The sequence below is a fragment of the Suillus discolor genome (genome assembly GCF_016758755.1).
Source record: "Suillus discolor strain FC423 chromosome Unknown F5147scaffold_11, whole genome shotgun sequence".
NCBI lineage: Eukaryota > Fungi > Basidiomycota > Agaricomycetes > Boletales > Suillaceae > Suillus > Suillus discolor.
The window spans coordinates 353,901-370,614 of record NW_024541258.1 but is presented as its reverse complement, the minus strand read 5'-3'; the positions used below and the strand labels follow the sequence as shown (position 1 = coordinate 370,614).

Here is a 16,714-nt window from a genome sequence, read left to right as displayed (position 1 = left end):
CGGGAAAATTCCTATTCAAGCAAGAATTTTCAGATCTAGGCGCCCGACCTCATCATGTCGAGTTTTCACTGGGTTCGGTTTCACAAAGCTAACATCTCGACATGCACACTCCAGAGATCCTGTTCAACATAATGAAAGATTTCAAACAGATACATAAAGCTCCATAAGAACTTCTACAACTCTCAATCTTTGTGAAATACATGACATACAAGCGATCTTATGAAGAGACAAGCAACTAAGCGAGGCTATTGGTTTGAACGAAGATACTATGAAACCACAGTAAACATTGAGATGTAGATATCACAAAACGGATGTCTAGGCGCACCGATATCGCATTCCTTAATCAAGCATGGGTGAGCGTGTAACGTCCAGTGTTCGGGTCGCGCGAGAGGTTCCAGGTTGTGTTCTGAGCAAGCCCAGTGAGGTCCTGCGACCAGATCGCAGGGGTATCGACCTGGCCTCGTAAGATAGAGGTTTCTTCATAGTCTGATGTGATGTAGGCCCGCAGGACTGGAGTGAACTTTGCCGTGACGCGACTGCCATCTCTGCATTTGATACTGTGAACGCTCTGAAGGAGAAATACAGGAAAGGTGACATACCCAACATCGCTGAAGTAGAGTACGGGTGTGGGCATAATGTCTCCTCTGTTTACAAAGCCTGGAGGTGGACAATACGCTCAGGTGAAAGAAGAGGCGACGAAGATGGTCACAAACCGACTGCTATTTCTTGGATACTCCCAGTGTGGTTCTGAGCCTGCAGGATGCCAGAGGTTCCCGTCTGAGGGGCCTGCACGAGGTATTCGTCGGTGGTCGAGATGAAAATCAACGAAAGCCAAACTTACAGAGAAATGATAGACATCGTTTGCTTCTGTCAAGGTTGTTTTCTCGCCGTTCTGCATCATGGCTTGCGTTTGTGCTAGCAATTTGGGAGTGGATGAGAGTCGCTCACATTGATATTGACGGAGGTCGCAGCGCTGATGACCTTCCCGCTCTCGACCTGGGCTCTGGAGAAAGCGAGTCTATACAATATATAAGCGCCTTTTCAAGACTATTGTTTTCGTCGATTATCTCACTGGGCTGTGTAGGTAGCGGTAGCCCGGTATGGACCTAGAAGGAGTGATCATATGTAAGCCGGCAACCTGGCAGGAAGAGAATAGAAACACCCACCCGACTTCCCGAATTTGCTGACTCTGAAAAAATTGCAAGGTTTTAAGTCGCCCCAGACAGAAATAGGCGCACTTACTTCCAAACTATCGGGAAGACGTCCTCGTAGAGGCCTTCCACGTTGGGACTCCAAGCGAGCATGATCGTGACCTCCTTGCCGAGGTCCTTGCTGCGAGACATCAGGTGAGCAATTTGTATAGAGCGAGATCGCGAACACTCACGACTGGAAGGTCAAATTCCTGACGAAGGGCCGTGGCGTCATTGTTTCAGATTGTGAAATACAAAGTGTACTGGTAGCTGAGATTGAGCGTGGATTGAAGAGCTTGAGTTCTGCGGTTAGAGTCTCAGCAAGGAGGCTTTTATATGTTTCGTATCACATAGGTTGTTTCTCTTTCCTTGGTTTACGACTTAGACAGCGTCTCCTTCGTGTCCGGGTACCTGACGCTGGAGATCCTAATTATTCAATAAGGCGGTAGCTCATGATGGCCCTTGAATCGGACTTGCTAGACAGCCGGCTTCTGCGCGAACCGATCTGGACGTTTGAGTTTGCGTGCTGGGAAGTTGGTGGCTGCCGTTGGAACTTGGCTGTACTTCAAGCACATGATGATGGCCCTTGAATCAGACTTGCTAGATAGCCGGCTTCTGCGTGAACCGATTTACCTGGGCGTTCAAGTTGCGTTCTGGAAAGTTCTTAGCTGCTGTTGGAACTTGGAAGCACATGATGATGGCGCTTGTATTACACCTCACCCTGCTAGACAGCCGGCTTCTCCGCGAAGCCGTTCCCTGGGCGTTCAAGTTGCGTACTGGGAAGTTTGTAGTTACTATTGGCTGTCCTTCACGCCTTCCCGTTGTACTTGGAGAAAGTTGAGTCACGGTTACGGTCGCAAGTAGCTAGTACACGAAAACAGAAGGCTATGGGCGATGTGGCTTGCAAGTTGTAGTATCGTTCAGAACAGTCAAGGCGCTTCCCTGCTCAGCTAGTTTTAGATCAACATCCGCACATCAGTGGACAAAATCAAATCACCTTCAGGGTTTGTGAATTCTAGAAAATGTCGTTGTCAATGTCGACTTGACCTTATGGCCGTATTCTCGTAAATTACTTCACCTGTGTGTCATCATTTATTAACAACACTGATAGGCTTATCAGATGCTTTTTTACTAATCAGTGGCGGAAACCTATGCTCAGCGCGTTCGTTCACAAACATCGCTAGATTGGTCGGAGGACAATATGCAGAACATATTGCAAAATATTTTACATCTATTGTTCAATGTTGAACCTAAACAAATAATAAAAATTGTGGTTAAAATTAATTTCCTACCAGAACAAAAAATATATTGACATTATAGCGATTTTGATAAATAATGACAATCCCAAAAAAGAAAATTGTTTGAGGCTGTGAGTTGTTTGTGCGCGTGGTACACTGTTAACGTTCATCATCATGGTCAACCGCCGCATCAGCGACGATGCAAAATGCATCACTCTGCGGCTGAAAAATTGACGACGAGACTCCGACCACGAAATTTGCCAACTTGTTGACTTCTCACTATCTACATTATACTGAACTCTATGTCGAAATCGTGCTACTGGAGATGTTACGAAAAAACTTGCTATTGGACGTGGACGCCCACGAAAACTTATTCATTCTGATTGTCTGTACTTGCTGTGCTTGGCTCGTCACAAGCCAACCCTTTTCTTGGATGAATACAGCTGCCGTCTTGAAGAATATCGTGATCTGCCTGTGTCTCTTGCAACCATCCATGCCTTGTTCAAATGTGCTGGACTCAATGTCAAACGGGTGCAGAAGCTTGCTTCCGAACGCAATCCCATGGTTCGTGCAGCATTTGTCTGTCGAATTGGCCAGTATCCAGCCAACTACCTGATTTCTCTCGACGAAGTCTCAAAAGATGACAGAACTTATGCACATCTTTGGGGCCAGGCACCTGTAGGCCAGCGTGTCGAGCAGCATGACCCATTTGTTCGTAAACGGCGCCTGTCAATGTTTGTTACGCACTCAAATAGATCTGTTAGGCGGAGCCCTAAGAGGGGCGTCGTCCGCTAACGTTCGTGACGTAACCGGAAGGATCCGGTATAGCAAGTGAGACTGGCGATGACGAGTCGGCAGCGATCACAGTACGCGCGTGTCACGTGACTTCGTAGACAGATGTCTGTGAAGTCGCTCAAGGTAAGGACTGTCTTGTCTGTACAATGAGGTCGATCGAGGTAGACTTAGTCGTGATGAGCAACTAAGAAAAGATACTAGAGACTGAAGCCAAAGGGGCGTTCAGAGAGAAGTATGTTCCAGGGAAGATTGAGTAGATTCAAGTTAGAGAATCTAGTACAGGGTGACCGACTACTTATACTAAGTGGAGAGGGTTAAGGGCAAGGCTACCGCACAGTAGGTAAGGGTAAAGGGGAAACGAGAATGGTATAGGTGCGTTGGCAACATAGCCGGATTAGTGATGGGTGGTCGAATATGGAATGAGACCGAGAAACGTTGGAATGAACCAACGGTAAGAATACAACATGCGGGAATCCGCAGTCAGAGGGAACAGAAAGAGGAAAGCCACATTGGTGGCACGAGTCAGACCGAGTCATAGGTGCGGGACCACATTGGTGGTCAAATCAAGGGAGGAACGTGCGTGCACGTGCATAGAGGCGGGCGATGCGAGGGACGGGAACGGTCCCGAGGATCTGGTCAATGGAAAGTCGGTAAAGGAGGACGAGCCGGTAGATGGTAAGGGCGAGGATGAAGGGAAAATGATAGGGGGGCCACGTGACCGATGTTACTTGTAACAATGTTAGCTGCCATGACTCTAGATCAGGGAATCATTGCTGCAAGGGTTGTTGAGGGCTCGTTCACACACCAGACATTCTATGAGTTTCTTCGTGATGATCTTGTAAGGTTTTCATATTGCGAAGCCATTCTCTAAACTCAACTTGACCTTACTAGCTGCCATTGACCAACCCATATCCTGCTCCATGAAGTGTTATCATTCTTGACAATGCTCATATACACCATTCTGAAGAAGTCATCAATCTCATTTATAGCTATGGTAATTGGCTGTCGTGACTCGTTTCAAGTGCTGGCATGCTGATGTGTTCATTCAAGGTTGCCGAGTTGAATATTTACCACCATATTCACCTGACTATAATCCTATCGAGCAAGCATTCAGTGTCATCAAATCTCGCCTTCGTCGGAGTGGGTTACATGCTTTTAGTACCAAGAAACTCTATTATGAGATGTATAGTGTTTGTGACTCCATCGCGCTGTCGATGACATGGGGCTTTTTCTGCAAATCAGGTTACATATGATGAAGTTCACATACAGTTTTCAAGCACAAATTTTCAGTGTACAATAGCAGTTCAATTACAGCTCATGACCTTCTTTCCAACGTTCCTCGGCATCACGAAGGACTGCTAGTTCTCCTAGAGAGAGGCCACCCTCAGTTTGAAGCTGCTCATTAGAGACAAGACGGAGAAGGTGTGGCCCATCCAGATGAATCGCTTTCAGTTTGTCATGAAGCTGCCCTGATAGACCAAACCAAGTGGCAAAAGACTGGAGATCGAGTTTCGGAGGGATAGACATTGTCTTGGTGCTGCAAGTTGGATTTTTTGAAGGAGAGGATGGGCGAATTAGCTCAGCTAGACCAGCGAAGTTGACAGTTATGTTGGATTGGTTGTTGTGATCGCGGCCTGCAAGCTGTGCACGTCGTCTTCGTGCAAGAGCTGAAATGTCATCTGAATCTGAATCACCATGGTCAGTTGGATCAAAGATTTTCGAGTTCGGAGGATGTTCAATATCAACTCCGAGTGTATCAGCCTCCTGCATATAACCTGTCAGTAAATATGTCTGAATAATACATTCAGACCTCGTGCCATTGCAGCTGCCCAAGTTCGAAGGTGTTTGTGGGTGAGATGGACGTGCTTTGCAGTTGGACCTGAGGGATAACAAAGGTCGTATGGGCAACTTCGGTCTTCACAACGATATTTGTTCTGTAGGCTGACTATATGCTGGTCTTGTGCTATTTCCTCCATCGATGGCACATGCTATGACCACCACAATCAACACATTAGCAATTACACACGTGAAACTAGCAAATTACAGTGCATATATACCTGTTTTCGTTTCTTTCTGGGGTTCTCATTTTCTTCGTCATCATCTTGTTCATCTTCAGTCAGATTGTTGCCAGTGACAACCTTGATTGTACCAACTCAATAAGCCAAAAATACCACATGGCGACGAGATATAAGTACCTTCTGTTCAGCTAGCTTGAGTGTAACCTCAGCTTTTCTCGCACTCTGAACCTGAGTACAAAGCTCCAAATAATCATCTTCATTGTCAAGAGAGACATCTTTGTTTTGAGAACGGTATACAGTGTATGTGAAAGTGAGTGAATCGGATCCTTCAAGCCTGGAGCCAGCATAGAGCCAAGATGTTTGAAGCAAGTTGCGTCGTTTGATGGTATCAAGGACTTTGATAATCATGTCCTTCATAGACATGTCTTCATGCACATAAACTATCTTTGTGATTGTTGTCGGCTTCGCATTCCTTCGTCGCTTGGGGTCAAATGGTTGAAGAGGTGTGAAAAGTACAGTAAATTTTATTCCCTTCTCGTCATTGTACAGGCTCCGGCCCCCTGTTCTTCATGAGCAGTGTCCCAATGATGGTCCAGATATCAACATACATCCATTGTTGAGGTCTTCCACCTCGGAGCTAAGTTCACGGCCATTGTTGTTTGCCATTATGGAGTAATGAGTCAGACGTGTGCAAATGTGCAAGTATTATTGGTGCGGATGGTGACCCAGACCGATCAACACAGCGGTACAAAGTTTTTCTTTTTTTGGATTTGTCATTATTTACGAAAATCGCAATAATCATGTTCTCAATTAATCTACAACTTTCAGTGAATCTTTTGTAGCTTGTCAACCACTTCACATTATCTTCCATGAATTTGGAGTGTTGTAGATAGGGATGCACACTGGTAGTAGTGCCACGGCTCGGCTACGGCTGGCTCTGGCTCGGTATTTACCGGTTTGTGAGAAGTTCGGCGATACCCATTAGCCAAACCACTGGTCACTGACTTGATCCAATTTACTAGCCATGTGAACCGGCTACAACTTTCTTAAGCCAAAAATTTATGAACCGTGGCTTGAACCGCTTTAAGCCAGCTCAAACCAGCTCAAGCCACGTGGCAGTTGCATAGAAGGACAGCTTTTTTTGTTGCCTCCAGACTCCAGTGTTGTTGGTCGGATTCCCTTGATTTCTCTACTCGTGGGCTATTGTATACACTATGGATAAGGTTCCCGTTCGAGTTGACAGAAGATTCAGGCTAGGAGACATTTTGGGATCCGGCTCATATGGTATGTTATTTACATATCATGATTACTGACTATATGTTGAATTCGACATTTGGACCCCATTAGCTGTCGTGTATCGCGCACGGAACATCATAAAGAATGATGCAATTGCTGTCAAACTTGAACCCATCACCCATTCATCATCTGTCCAGCATGAATACAACATTTTGAAACACCTTGAAGGTGGTGTTGGTATTCCTCATGCCCTCTGGTTTGGTAGGGAGTCGACATATCATGCTCTCGTTCTCGATCTCCTTGGGCCATCCCTGCACAGTCTCTTCCTTTCTCACAGCCAAAAATTCAGCCTTGAGACTGTCATAAATCTAGGAGATCAGCTGGTCAGTCAGTGTGTGCTACTGTGTGGGTTGCATGTACTGACCCCTTTCCCCAGCTTTCACGTCTTGAATATGTTCACTCGCACAATTATATTCATGGTGACATCAAACCACAGAACATTGTTCTGGGTCTTGGCGATACGAGGCACACCGCCTTCATTATTGATTTCGGTATCGCGAAGGAATTCTGGAATATGTCAACCAGTGTCCATATACCATTTCGCCAAGGTCAACGTCTCACTGGCACTCCTGCGTTTGCATCAATCAACAATCACTTGGGAGTTGAACCAGGTCGTCGTGACGACCTTGAGTCACTTACGTACATGTTGATATACTTCTTGCAGGGCTCCCTTCCTTGGTTAACCAGTGACCAAGAGAAACTTTCCAATTCTTCCATACTCAAGTGCAAAGTGAACACTACTATTGAAGATCTATGCCGTGAAATTCCTGTTGAATTTGCAACAATGCTCATTTACACACGCTCTCTCACATTTTCAGAGGATCCCGACTACAATCACCTTCGTTCATTGCTTTGTACACTTCGTTCTACACTACCCACACCAGCTGCGTGCTTGCTGGATATAAACCAGCCTGGTGTACCTATCACACATTCCCCTTCCCCTCCATTCTTCGATAAACCCTGTGTAATTGAGGCAGTGCCTCCATGCCTGCCACTTCGCAGATCGACTCATGTGTGAGTAGTCCATTTATCTTAGTACTTACGAACTAATGCAATTTTAAGTTTGCGTCCACGAAATGACTCCCTGTTGCATCATGCACCCACTTCAACTCCATGCTGGAAAAAAGCTAGATCATGATACTGTTGGATACCTGTAGCCTGTAGGGAGTAGTTTGTACATGTACTTTGTGATATAGTAGCATTCACGGCACCTACAGTATCATTATTAATTTCTTACAACGAGCTTTGCATCACACATATGACGTGGCGGATGCAATAGTCACTCGAACCGGATATATTGATATTTGCAAATTTCTTCCACTCCCACGCAGCACCTCTTATCTTTCAACATCCCCTGCAGGCTGCAGGCTACAGCCTTGAAATGACCTTTGCCGCTCGCAAGGGACTCATCGTGACTTCCAGAACCATCATAATGGGTAATTCAGCCATACAACATAACGACATGACTTAGGAAGTGCTTATCGATGGAGATCTAGCTTTGATTCCATCGATCATTTAACTACACCTGAGGGTGAAGACGTGCTTGACTTCAAGCCTTTGGGCCCTCTGGAGTCTGGAGTTTCAAGTTGGAGTTGATTCTCTCCAGGTATGCACAATTGCGCGAAATTTTTTCACCCCCCACTGACTGCTGAATAGATTTGACCTGCCTGAAGCATGCATGAGTTGCGGAGTCTGCCTCATGACAATCACCCTTGAGGCTTTTCCATCAGGGTCTCAGGATCACTGCACATCAACATGTTCTGGGGTTTCCCCAGATGCCATTATATATGTACACCAATAACTCTGCTGTTGGATCATCTCCACTACCACCGCCATTAACATGCCCCCTCGACGGAAGAACGCCCAGGCTACTGCCAGAGCTGCTGTCATTGTTTCCACTGTTGTTCCCATTCCTCCCGCTGTAGCACTCGGATCAGCGTTGGGCTCATATCCCGCCAAACACATAGGTATTCCACATACACATTCCTTGACACTCCATTTACCTTCTGAGAGTTCCGTGCGTTCGTCCGAGTCGTCCGAAGGTCGTCCGTCCATTTCCGAGGCCTGTATACAGTTCCGATCCTCCGTACCATGTCCCGTCCGTGTCCGTTTGACTTTGCTGGTGCGTTTTCCACTTGGTTATCTGTTATTGATTATGTCTAGGGGCACATATGTTGTCAGCCCATTGGTTATACACATAACAAACATGCCTTGCGCCTTATTACATGCATATCTCTGTAGCGGCTTGCCTTGAGTCTTATTACATTTCGGATGCCTTATCTCGCTACTGGTTTCGCCTACACAGTTTCCGGACTTTCATGCTATAGGATATAATCTGCCTCGCTAGCTACTCACACTTTACTTCACTTTCCCTGCTACGAGTCATAGTTAGTAGAGTCACTTTCGGATAGTCGTACTTTGCGCAATCGATCTTTGTTTATTCGGAATGATTGTTTGGCCTGACCGCTGCCATTTCGCCCTTCGCTGTCTCTAAAGTTCTCCCAATAGTCTTTGCTTAGTTATACTTCGCGAGTCTTATACTTCGATACACCCGCCGTACTTCTCTCGGAACCTTCACTGTTCATTGGAAGCTCTTCGGATGCTTTGCGCAACCTCGGACCTTCGTTTCTAGACGTCGGACCACCTTCGGACCACTTCGGACGAGTACTTCGGTACTTCGGACATATCCTCAGAACACTGAGTGCACTCTTGGTAACTTCCCTTCTCTCACTTTGATCTTAACAAGATATCCCTTGCTTTATATCAAGGAGCATTTCTATAGGCAGTCTCTTTGGGACGAACATCTCACTCGCACTCTGAGTCTTAAGGTAACACTTTTGTAGCACCCACATAGAATCAACTCTTTATACTGCTCCTGTTGTTACTGCTCCCATCTCTCCCATGCCTGTCACTGTCCCCGTTACTCCCACTGCCGGTCCTGGTCCAACCGCTGCTGCAGCAAATGTGAATATCCTTCGTAACCCTCAAAGGCATTGTCAGCTTCCTGCTCGATTTTGAGACAATGATGCAGATGAAGGGGAATCCTTCCACCTTGAGAATGTCTCTGGGGATGAGGGGGACAAAATTGTCAACTCACCTGCACCTGCAGTTAGGCCTGATGCAGGCCATAGTCCATTGCAGACTCCAATGAATACTGCTACAACTGACCCTCTGGCCACTGGTGGCCGAGCAAAAGCGCCGAAATCCTCTGCCGATATTCATTTCTTCTTCAGACAGGACCCTATCACTCTTTCGAATATCTGCAAAGCCTGCGAGTGAGTATCGTGTTTGGTGTTATCGTTCTCTCTGACATCCTTCACCAGAGCAATCCATAATCTTGACGATACTCACCACATTATGTCATACCTTCCTAGCACAGGCACTTCAGCTCGTCATGCACATGCCTTCACTGACCATATCGACATTTACCTGGAGGAGGCAGAGCGTCAGCACTGGCATGTCCTCCATAAGTCATCACATTTGAAGACATTTTTGGATGAAGGCTGGACGGTCACGACCATGCATCAAAGGCTGAAGGATCCAGCTTACACGTTAGACTCACTCGGTACTCACCCTAGTCCTGGCTCACTCCCCGGAACTAGCCTATCAGCTCCAGACAATGTATTGCCTGCGTTTAATCTGGACGAGATGCATAAACAAATCATAAAATTCAATGTTGCCGACAATCAGGTGAGTCAATGCACACTTTCTACACGCTATGTTTATTAACTGTCTTCAGGCAATCAATATTATTGAATGTCCGGAATTTCGTCGTTTGATCCGTCTTCTGCAGCCATCGGTGAACGAGACCAATATATATCACCATACCAAAGTTCGTGAGTTAGTCATTGATGCTTTCCATGAATACTTCAATGCTTTGAAGAAGGACCTCGTGGTAAGCCTACAGTTGTCAAGAGCCTTACAAAATATCTTATATCTTTTAGGCTGCCCAGGGAAAGGTCTCATTCACATCTGACCTCTGGTCAGATTCTAACCTTCGCCCGTTCATGGCCGTTACTGCCCACTGGATCGCTAAGGCCGAGCAGAGTTCAGTACTCGTTTTGAGGGCTGCATTAATAGGCTTCCATCATGTTCCAGGCAGTCACACAGGTGACTTGCTAGCGACAGTCATCTTGCACCTTCTTGATCGTGCCGCTGTGACCGAAAAGGTCAGTGTCTAATTTTACCGTGTAACACACGCTGACTCTGTTTAGACTGGTCATTTTACCTTGGACAACACTGCCAACAATCAGGTTTCCATGCGAGAGCTTTTGCAAAAGCTGGAGTGTCGCAAAATCGATTTTGACCCCATTGACCGCAGAATCCCGTGCTTCCCCCATATCATCAATATATGCGTGAAGCATATTATTGATGATTACCACAACACCGACTTTTTGCTCGTGGACGAACAATGGGCAATGGGCAATTGGCGATTGCGATTGCCCGATCATCAAGGCGGATTATCTCGAAGCAGTGACAGGGAAAGCTCTCAGCAGAGCTAGGGACCTTGTGCGCATGGTTCGCGCATCGGACCAGCGATGTAATTCATTCAAAGACACCATCATAACAGGTAATGAGAAGAAGTGGTTCCAAAATGACCTGGGTGAGACACTATGCCTCCCTGTTGTCGAACTTCTGCTTGATGAGGTCACTCGTTGGGATTCAGTTTACATCATGCTCAACCGATTACGAACCCTTCGCCAGGTAAGGCATTGCATATGAAATATTTGTTGTGAACTAATAGTTGCCCAGGCAATAGATTTATTCTTCAGTTCTCCCACTCAATGCTCTATCAGCAAGTTCAAGTTGAGCCCGATGGAGTGGCAGTTCCTACAGGATTTCAAAGTAATCCTAGAGGTTAGTTTTAATATCTTTGAAACTCGTGTTCCATCTTATCATTTTATATTAGGCACCCCACGCTGCCCAACAATGCATGTCGGGCGAACGCACTCCCATGCTGAGTGGTGCATATCCAGCATTTGAAACATTGATTGAGCGGTGGAAATCATTGGCTAAACACGTCCCACACTGCAGCCCCCTTGTTCAGATAGGGCTGACTTGGGCTGACAAGTATGATGGCAGGATGGGCGCCACAAATGTTTATGCAGTCGCTATGTGTGAGTCCAGCATTTTTAAAAAATATTTGGTTGCTCATGAGTCACAATTGCATCTATAGTTGTTGACCTGGCGATCCGAATGTCATGGGTTCGGAGTCGTTGGGAGGAACAACTGGTTGAAGATGTGCAGAAATACATAATCAAGCTGGTACGTCTATCAAACCAACAACAACACAACTTTGAACTAATATTATCACACACAGATGCATCAAAAGCAAGCCACAAACAACTCATCGTCTATCGAGTCTCCAGCTAATGAAATAGCACCTCGACAACAACCCCACACGCTAGGCTCGCGCCTTTATGGACTTCCTGATATTGGCATCCTGCCATGTAACAACAGCGGCGCCCAAACAGTCGAACAAGAATTCGAGGCCTACACCACAGCTAATCTCAGCATCAAGGGAACAGATGTACTTGGATTCTGGATGGTGAGCGTCCCATATCTCTACAATTTAAATCTTTATTATTGACCATGAGATGTTCACCAGGTCTCGGAGAACTTATTTCCGACAATTTATGGCATTGCGATGGACTACCTCCCGATACAGGCCTCTGCTGTTCTGTGCGAGCGAGTATTTTCATCTGGTAGTGAGACCAACACGAAGAAATGTAATCGCATGAGCCCGGTCCTGATGGAGGCCCTGCAGGTGGTAAAGTTCCTCGTGAAAAAAGAATGACTCAACTTTATGAAAGGTTGGGCAGCGTTGCAAAAGGATATGGAGTATGAGGTGTTGGGCAAAGGAGGGGAAACTAATGATCTTTTGACAATTTCCAGCAGTGGAATGACAGGTGATGTATGCGACACTCTCCTCAGAGCTATTGCAGAGGAGGAGTGTGATGATATTGACGATGCTCCTACTACCTACAACTTGTGATGTTTGCTTTCCCTGCTCAATTGTTGTGGATTTTGTTTCACTCCCTCTTTACACTGCTCTTACTTCTGTTTGCCTGGCATCTTGCAATGTTTCTTGCATCATATTATGATTTCAATTGTGAACTGTTCTCTCTTCCTTGACTATCTTCATTTGGTCTTAGCGAGCCCTCACTTGTTTGTGCCCATCTGCACTTGTGCGTGTCCATCTGCGCTCGTCTGTGCATATCTGTGCTTGTCTGTGACCAGGAGGACCATTCAGTATTCCACCCTTGTTAATTGGGAATCCCCCCAAACTCGGCAGAATACCAGGGGTAAGTGATCTCATGTCATTCACCATAGGCGTCTGACCTAAGGTTCGTTTGTCAGGTGAAATTCCGGCTGTAAGTGACCTCATGTTGTTCACTGCCAGCTGGCCAGGAGGACCATTCAGTCTTCCACCCTCATTAATTGGGAATCCTCCCAAACTCGGCAGAATACTAGGGGTGAGCGACCTCATTTCATTCACCATAGGCATCTGACCTAAGGTTCGTTTGTCAGGCGAAATTCTGGCTGTAAGTGGCCTCATGTTGTTCACTGCCGGCTGACCAGGAGGACCATTCATGGTGATGGATATCGTCCTTGGTGTGTTTTCATGGGTCCCGCCTCTTTCCCACTGATGCACAGCACATGGATCATGGATCACGGAGTCCTCCATGCACCATTTCACCTACCTCCTAGGATGAAGGACACGGTGATGGATATCATCCTTGGTGTGTTTTCATGGGTCCCACCTCTTTCCCACTGATGCACAGCACATGGATCATGGATCATGGAGTCCTCCATGCACCGTTTCACCTACCTCCTAGGATGAAGGACATGGTGATGGATATCATCCTTGGTGTGTTTTCATGGGTCCCACCTCTTTCCCACTGATACACAGCACATGGATCATGGATCACAGAGTCCTCCATGCACCATTTCACCTACCTCCTAGGATGAAGGACACAGTGATGGATATCATCCTTGGTGTGTTCCTCACCCTTGCTATCATTAGGCTTGCGACACATTGTAAGTGCCCAGTTTTATAGGCTCTTGCACCTGAACTGAAATGAAGTGCATCTGATTCATTTGTGTAGGTTCGGCATTCAACCCTGGTCAAAATGCACCCTCGAACGTGCTGGCCTAGGTCATTTCTAACTTGTAACATGAGACTCTTAATGTAGCCTAATTCATGGAAGAAACCATCCGAAGGTGAGCACTTGTACATATTTAAAATGCGAGGGGTGACCATGATAATGGTTCAGGCACGTTTAGACGCGAGAACAGGGATGCCAGCTGAAGGCGAGTCTAGGGAGGTATGTGTGGGAGCAGTCAGTCTTTGAGCCGTTTTATCTTTCCTTTGGCTTGGGGGGCGTGACATCCCTGAAGGTGGACTGTTTCGTCGCGTTCATTGCATTGTTGGCATCGTGCCGTGGTGGACTTTGCAATTCGGTGAAGAAATTGGTTCAGTGGGGCGTGGCCCGCGTATATTGTAGGTACTGTTACGCTGACCGTCGGTCGGCGTGTGCGAACTAGGATAGGTCTTCTCAGCGACGGCTCGAGTGAGCCTACTGAAGCTGAGGGTGGTTCTCGGCTTGATGGAACGTCAAGGGTTCCTCCAGTGATCTCGGTAAGACGGTGCTCGTCGAGATACAGGGCTAGCGGATACGTGCTAAGTCGTAAGGGGGGCGACTTAGAAGTGCGGTCTTATCCAAGAAAGCTGGAAGGCTTTAGTTGAACAAGTTCTGGGATGAACCTAGTAGATTAAAGTAAAGTCTAAGTACAATAATCTGTCTACTTATATGTGCTACATGTAAGTATTCTAGCTCAGTCTGTAATCTATAGTATATTGAAGATCTATGATAACAAGACATGAGGGTCAGATAAGGTACATGAGGCTTAACCTCTGATCAAGCATGCAGCGCCAAGTGCGACTGCGCATAAGTACCATGAGGCGCCAAGGGTGCTCTGGATCTTCATGAAGCGACATGCTGTATACATGCGCTGATCTAGGGTGACCATGAGGCATACAGCCTCCATGGATTAGGTACAAGGCTGTCTAGGCCAGGGGCGGCGTCACAGCGCCAGGGGTGGCGTCACAGCGGTCCAGACCGCTGTCTTTCTAGGCGCGGGCGGCGCACCGCCGCGTGGGGAGTCTAGCAGAGCGGGGGCAGGCGTAGGCAGAGCTGAGGCTCCTGTAGGTGTTACGGATGCCTGTAACAGGTACCATCACCATCTAACTTCTGTACCTCGTATCAGGTTCGCTCGCTTGCCACAACTCCAATCGCACGACTGACGCAGACATGCGCCTTATTCGCAATGTTCATGTCTAGGAAGTGGTATGTCATCCTTGAACATCACTAACAATGTTGAGCTGCGATCTCGATGTGCCTCCCACTCTCAGTATGTGCGTGTTCACTTTCGCTTCCAGGCCAACCTGCAACTCATTCCTCCCACCCCCTCCAACCCAACCTCCTCAAAACCCCACACCACCATTTCACTACTGGCCATCCACGAACATTCGCTGCTGCCCCCGCCTCCACTAATCCACCGTTCCATGAAGCCCTTGCTGGCTGCCCTGCCCTCCATCTCTCCATTTTTGCCTCTCTGTGGGCATCCTGTATCCTGCGGGCACGTGTAAGACTGCAATATTTCTAATTCAACTTAGCATTCGAACTAACAGAGAAATCAGCTGTCACTCACATTGTCTTGGGGGCCCATCGCGATCGTGTGTTTGGATATGTGATAGGTGATTTCAGACGTAGTGTAGTCATTGTAGAATTGAATCTGATCGATAGCACACAGCACAGATCGTTACTTTTTCGTATGAATTTATTAATACATGTATTCTAATTTAGCACACAAAGTTATTTATATATTCTAATTTTAAACTAAGTTTGAGCTGGCTTAAAGGCCTGGAAACACGGCTTCACTGACTGGACTGGGCCGTGTATTACATAATACATAGCTAGATACATGGCTTGGCTAATTACAGCTCCGCCCACAGCTAAAGCCAGTCACAAGCCGGAGCCACAGCAACACTACACACAGGCAAACCCTTGGGTATCACTCATGTTACCCTTTTGAGATTATGATAAAGTACAATTTTGATTATAGTGCAAGCAAATATGAGACTCAGAGGCACACAAGAGTTGGTGCTAGAATTGCTTACAGTTCTTTGCATAATTATGTGGAAATGCAAAAGTTGAATTGGCATCTTGGAAATGCCCAAAGTAGGACCCCATAAGTCTTTGGCTCATGCTGATTGTGCACTCGCCGCTCATTCACACTCCAGCATGCTACTGCACACTGTCTCACAACTTGACAAGATCTAAAAGCTTGCATTCCTGTTTTGCACCGACGTGGCCATTCTGTCACAAGCATTTGTCATTTGCTTGGTATTAAGAAGATACTTGTATACAAAACCATCAGACTGACTGCTAACTCATCCCAACATGCAAACAATGGATCTCATGGCCGACGTTGCAACCTCAGTATAGATGACATTGCCTTTCTCACTACTACCCTTTGTCGAAATCCCACCATCTACCTCGATGAACTACAGCATGAGTTATGAGCATGCTGCAGTGTCTTTGTATCTATCCATACACCTTTTCATACCCTGCACAAGCTACAATACAGCCACAAGGCTATCTCAGCTCGTGCTCTTGAATGAGATGAAGAATGATGTGCCATGTTTATAAACCATATTGCAGAGATAGCTTCAAACCCTGAAATGTTGATGTTTGGTGATGAAGCTGCAAAAGATGAAAGGACATTGATTTATAGATTCGGACATTCAAAAATAGGAACAAGGTTTGCTTCATTTACAGATCAGTATCAGTCTTGGCTAATTCATACCAGGTGTATTCAGAGAAAGTGTTGGATACAAGGCAAACAGTACTCAATCTTGCCCATCCTCACACTGGATGGCATCATTGTCTATGATATTATCGAAGAGTCTATAATGAGTGAGAGATTTGTGCAGTTCTTACAAAAACATGTGGTATGCCTCATAATAACATCATGGATCTTACTGATTGTCTTATGAATAGTTGCCATTGACCAACCCCTACCCTGGCCCTCATAGTATTCTTGTGTTGGACAACTGTTGTATCCACCACAGTGAAGAGGTCTGACATATTGTAGAGGATGAGGCTATGTG

General features: G+C 46.4%; 8 protein-coding genes across 8 annotated transcripts; 5 read left to right on the top strand and 3 right to left on the bottom strand.

The window, feature by feature from the left end:
* Positions 1-158: 158 nt before the first annotated feature.
* F5147DRAFT_34846 (uncharacterized protein) lies at positions 159-1,539 on the bottom strand. Its single transcript, XM_041429325.1, has 10 exons — positions 1,385-1,539; positions 1,243-1,332; positions 1,167-1,189; positions 1,073-1,106; positions 949-1,018; positions 842-892; positions 714-786; positions 600-657; positions 326-545; positions 159-266 (listed from the first exon to the last, which is right to left on the bottom strand). The coding sequence occupies exons 1-9, from the start codon at positions 1,423-1,425 to the stop codon at positions 344-346; spliced, it is 642 nt and encodes a 213-aa protein (XP_041296127.1). The 5' UTR covers positions 1,426-1,539; the 3' UTR covers positions 159-266; positions 326-343.
* Positions 1,540-2,734: 1,195 nt separating this feature from the next.
* On the top strand, positions 2,735-3,103 carry F5147DRAFT_552923 (uncharacterized protein; the record flags this gene model as incomplete). The annotated part of the gene is made up of 1 exon (XM_041430434.1): positions 2,735-3,103. A coding segment is annotated over one exon (369 nt), but the record flags the coding sequence as incomplete, so codon positions are not given.
* Positions 3,104-4,531: 1,428 nt separating this feature from the next.
* On the bottom strand, positions 4,532-4,993 carry F5147DRAFT_570720 (uncharacterized protein; the record flags this gene model as incomplete). The annotated part of the gene is made up of 1 exon (XM_041431006.1): positions 4,532-4,993. The coding sequence occupies one exon, from the start codon at positions 4,991-4,993 to the stop codon at positions 4,532-4,534; it is 462 nt and encodes a 153-aa protein (XP_041296125.1).
* Positions 4,994-5,001: 8 nt separating this feature from the next.
* F5147DRAFT_570798 (uncharacterized protein) lies at positions 5,002-5,799 on the bottom strand (the record flags this gene model as incomplete). Its single annotated transcript, XM_041431011.1, has 3 exons — positions 5,002-5,211; positions 5,281-5,361; positions 5,419-5,799. Coding segments are annotated over 3 exons (672 nt in total), but the record flags the coding sequence as incomplete, so codon positions are not given.
* A 656-nt stretch (positions 5,800-6,455) lies between these two features.
* Positions 6,456-7,555, top strand: F5147DRAFT_570981 (kinase-like domain-containing protein; the record flags this gene model as incomplete). Its single annotated transcript, XM_041431024.1, has 3 exons — positions 6,456-6,525; positions 6,589-6,860; positions 6,914-7,555. 3 exons carry the CDS (start codon positions 6,456-6,458, stop codon positions 7,553-7,555), a joined length of 984 nt encoding a protein of 327 aa, XP_041296123.1.
* Positions 7,556-12,923: 5,368 nt separating this feature from the next.
* F5147DRAFT_650236 (uncharacterized protein) lies at positions 12,924-13,696 on the top strand (the record flags this gene model as incomplete). The annotated part of the gene is made up of 6 exons (XM_041433433.1): positions 12,924-13,013; positions 13,042-13,082; positions 13,195-13,280; positions 13,384-13,408; positions 13,451-13,578; positions 13,647-13,696. 6 exons carry the CDS (start codon positions 12,924-12,926, stop codon positions 13,694-13,696), a joined length of 420 nt encoding a protein of 139 aa, XP_041296122.1.
* Positions 13,697-15,874: 2,178 nt separating this feature from the next.
* Positions 15,875-16,126, top strand: F5147DRAFT_570970 (uncharacterized protein; the record flags this gene model as incomplete). Its single annotated transcript, XM_041431023.1, has 1 exon — positions 15,875-16,126. A coding segment is annotated over one exon (252 nt), but the record flags the coding sequence as incomplete, so codon positions are not given.
* Positions 16,127-16,243: 117 nt separating this feature from the next.
* F5147DRAFT_556277 (uncharacterized protein) lies at positions 16,244-16,634 on the top strand (the record flags this gene model as incomplete). Its single annotated transcript, XM_041430514.1, has 3 exons — positions 16,244-16,365; positions 16,414-16,555; positions 16,605-16,634. Coding segments are annotated over 3 exons (294 nt in total), but the record flags the coding sequence as incomplete, so codon positions are not given.
* Between the last annotated feature and the right edge of the window lie 80 nt (positions 16,635-16,714).

Bases quoted from the DNA above. Each gene is read 5' to 3' on its own strand.
- F5147DRAFT_34846 (XM_041429325.1), bottom strand. From the start codon at position 1,425: ATGACGCCACGGCCCTTCGTCAGGAATTTGACCTTCCAGTC. The intron at 1,333-1,384 runs GTGAGTGTTCGC...GATGTCTCGCAG, and splicing joins AGGAATTTGACCTTCCAGTC to CAAGGACCTCGGCAAGGAGG. The intron at 893-948 runs GTGAGCGACTCT...GCCATGATGCAG, and splicing joins CGACCTCCGTCAATATCAAT to AACGGCGAGAAAACAACCTT.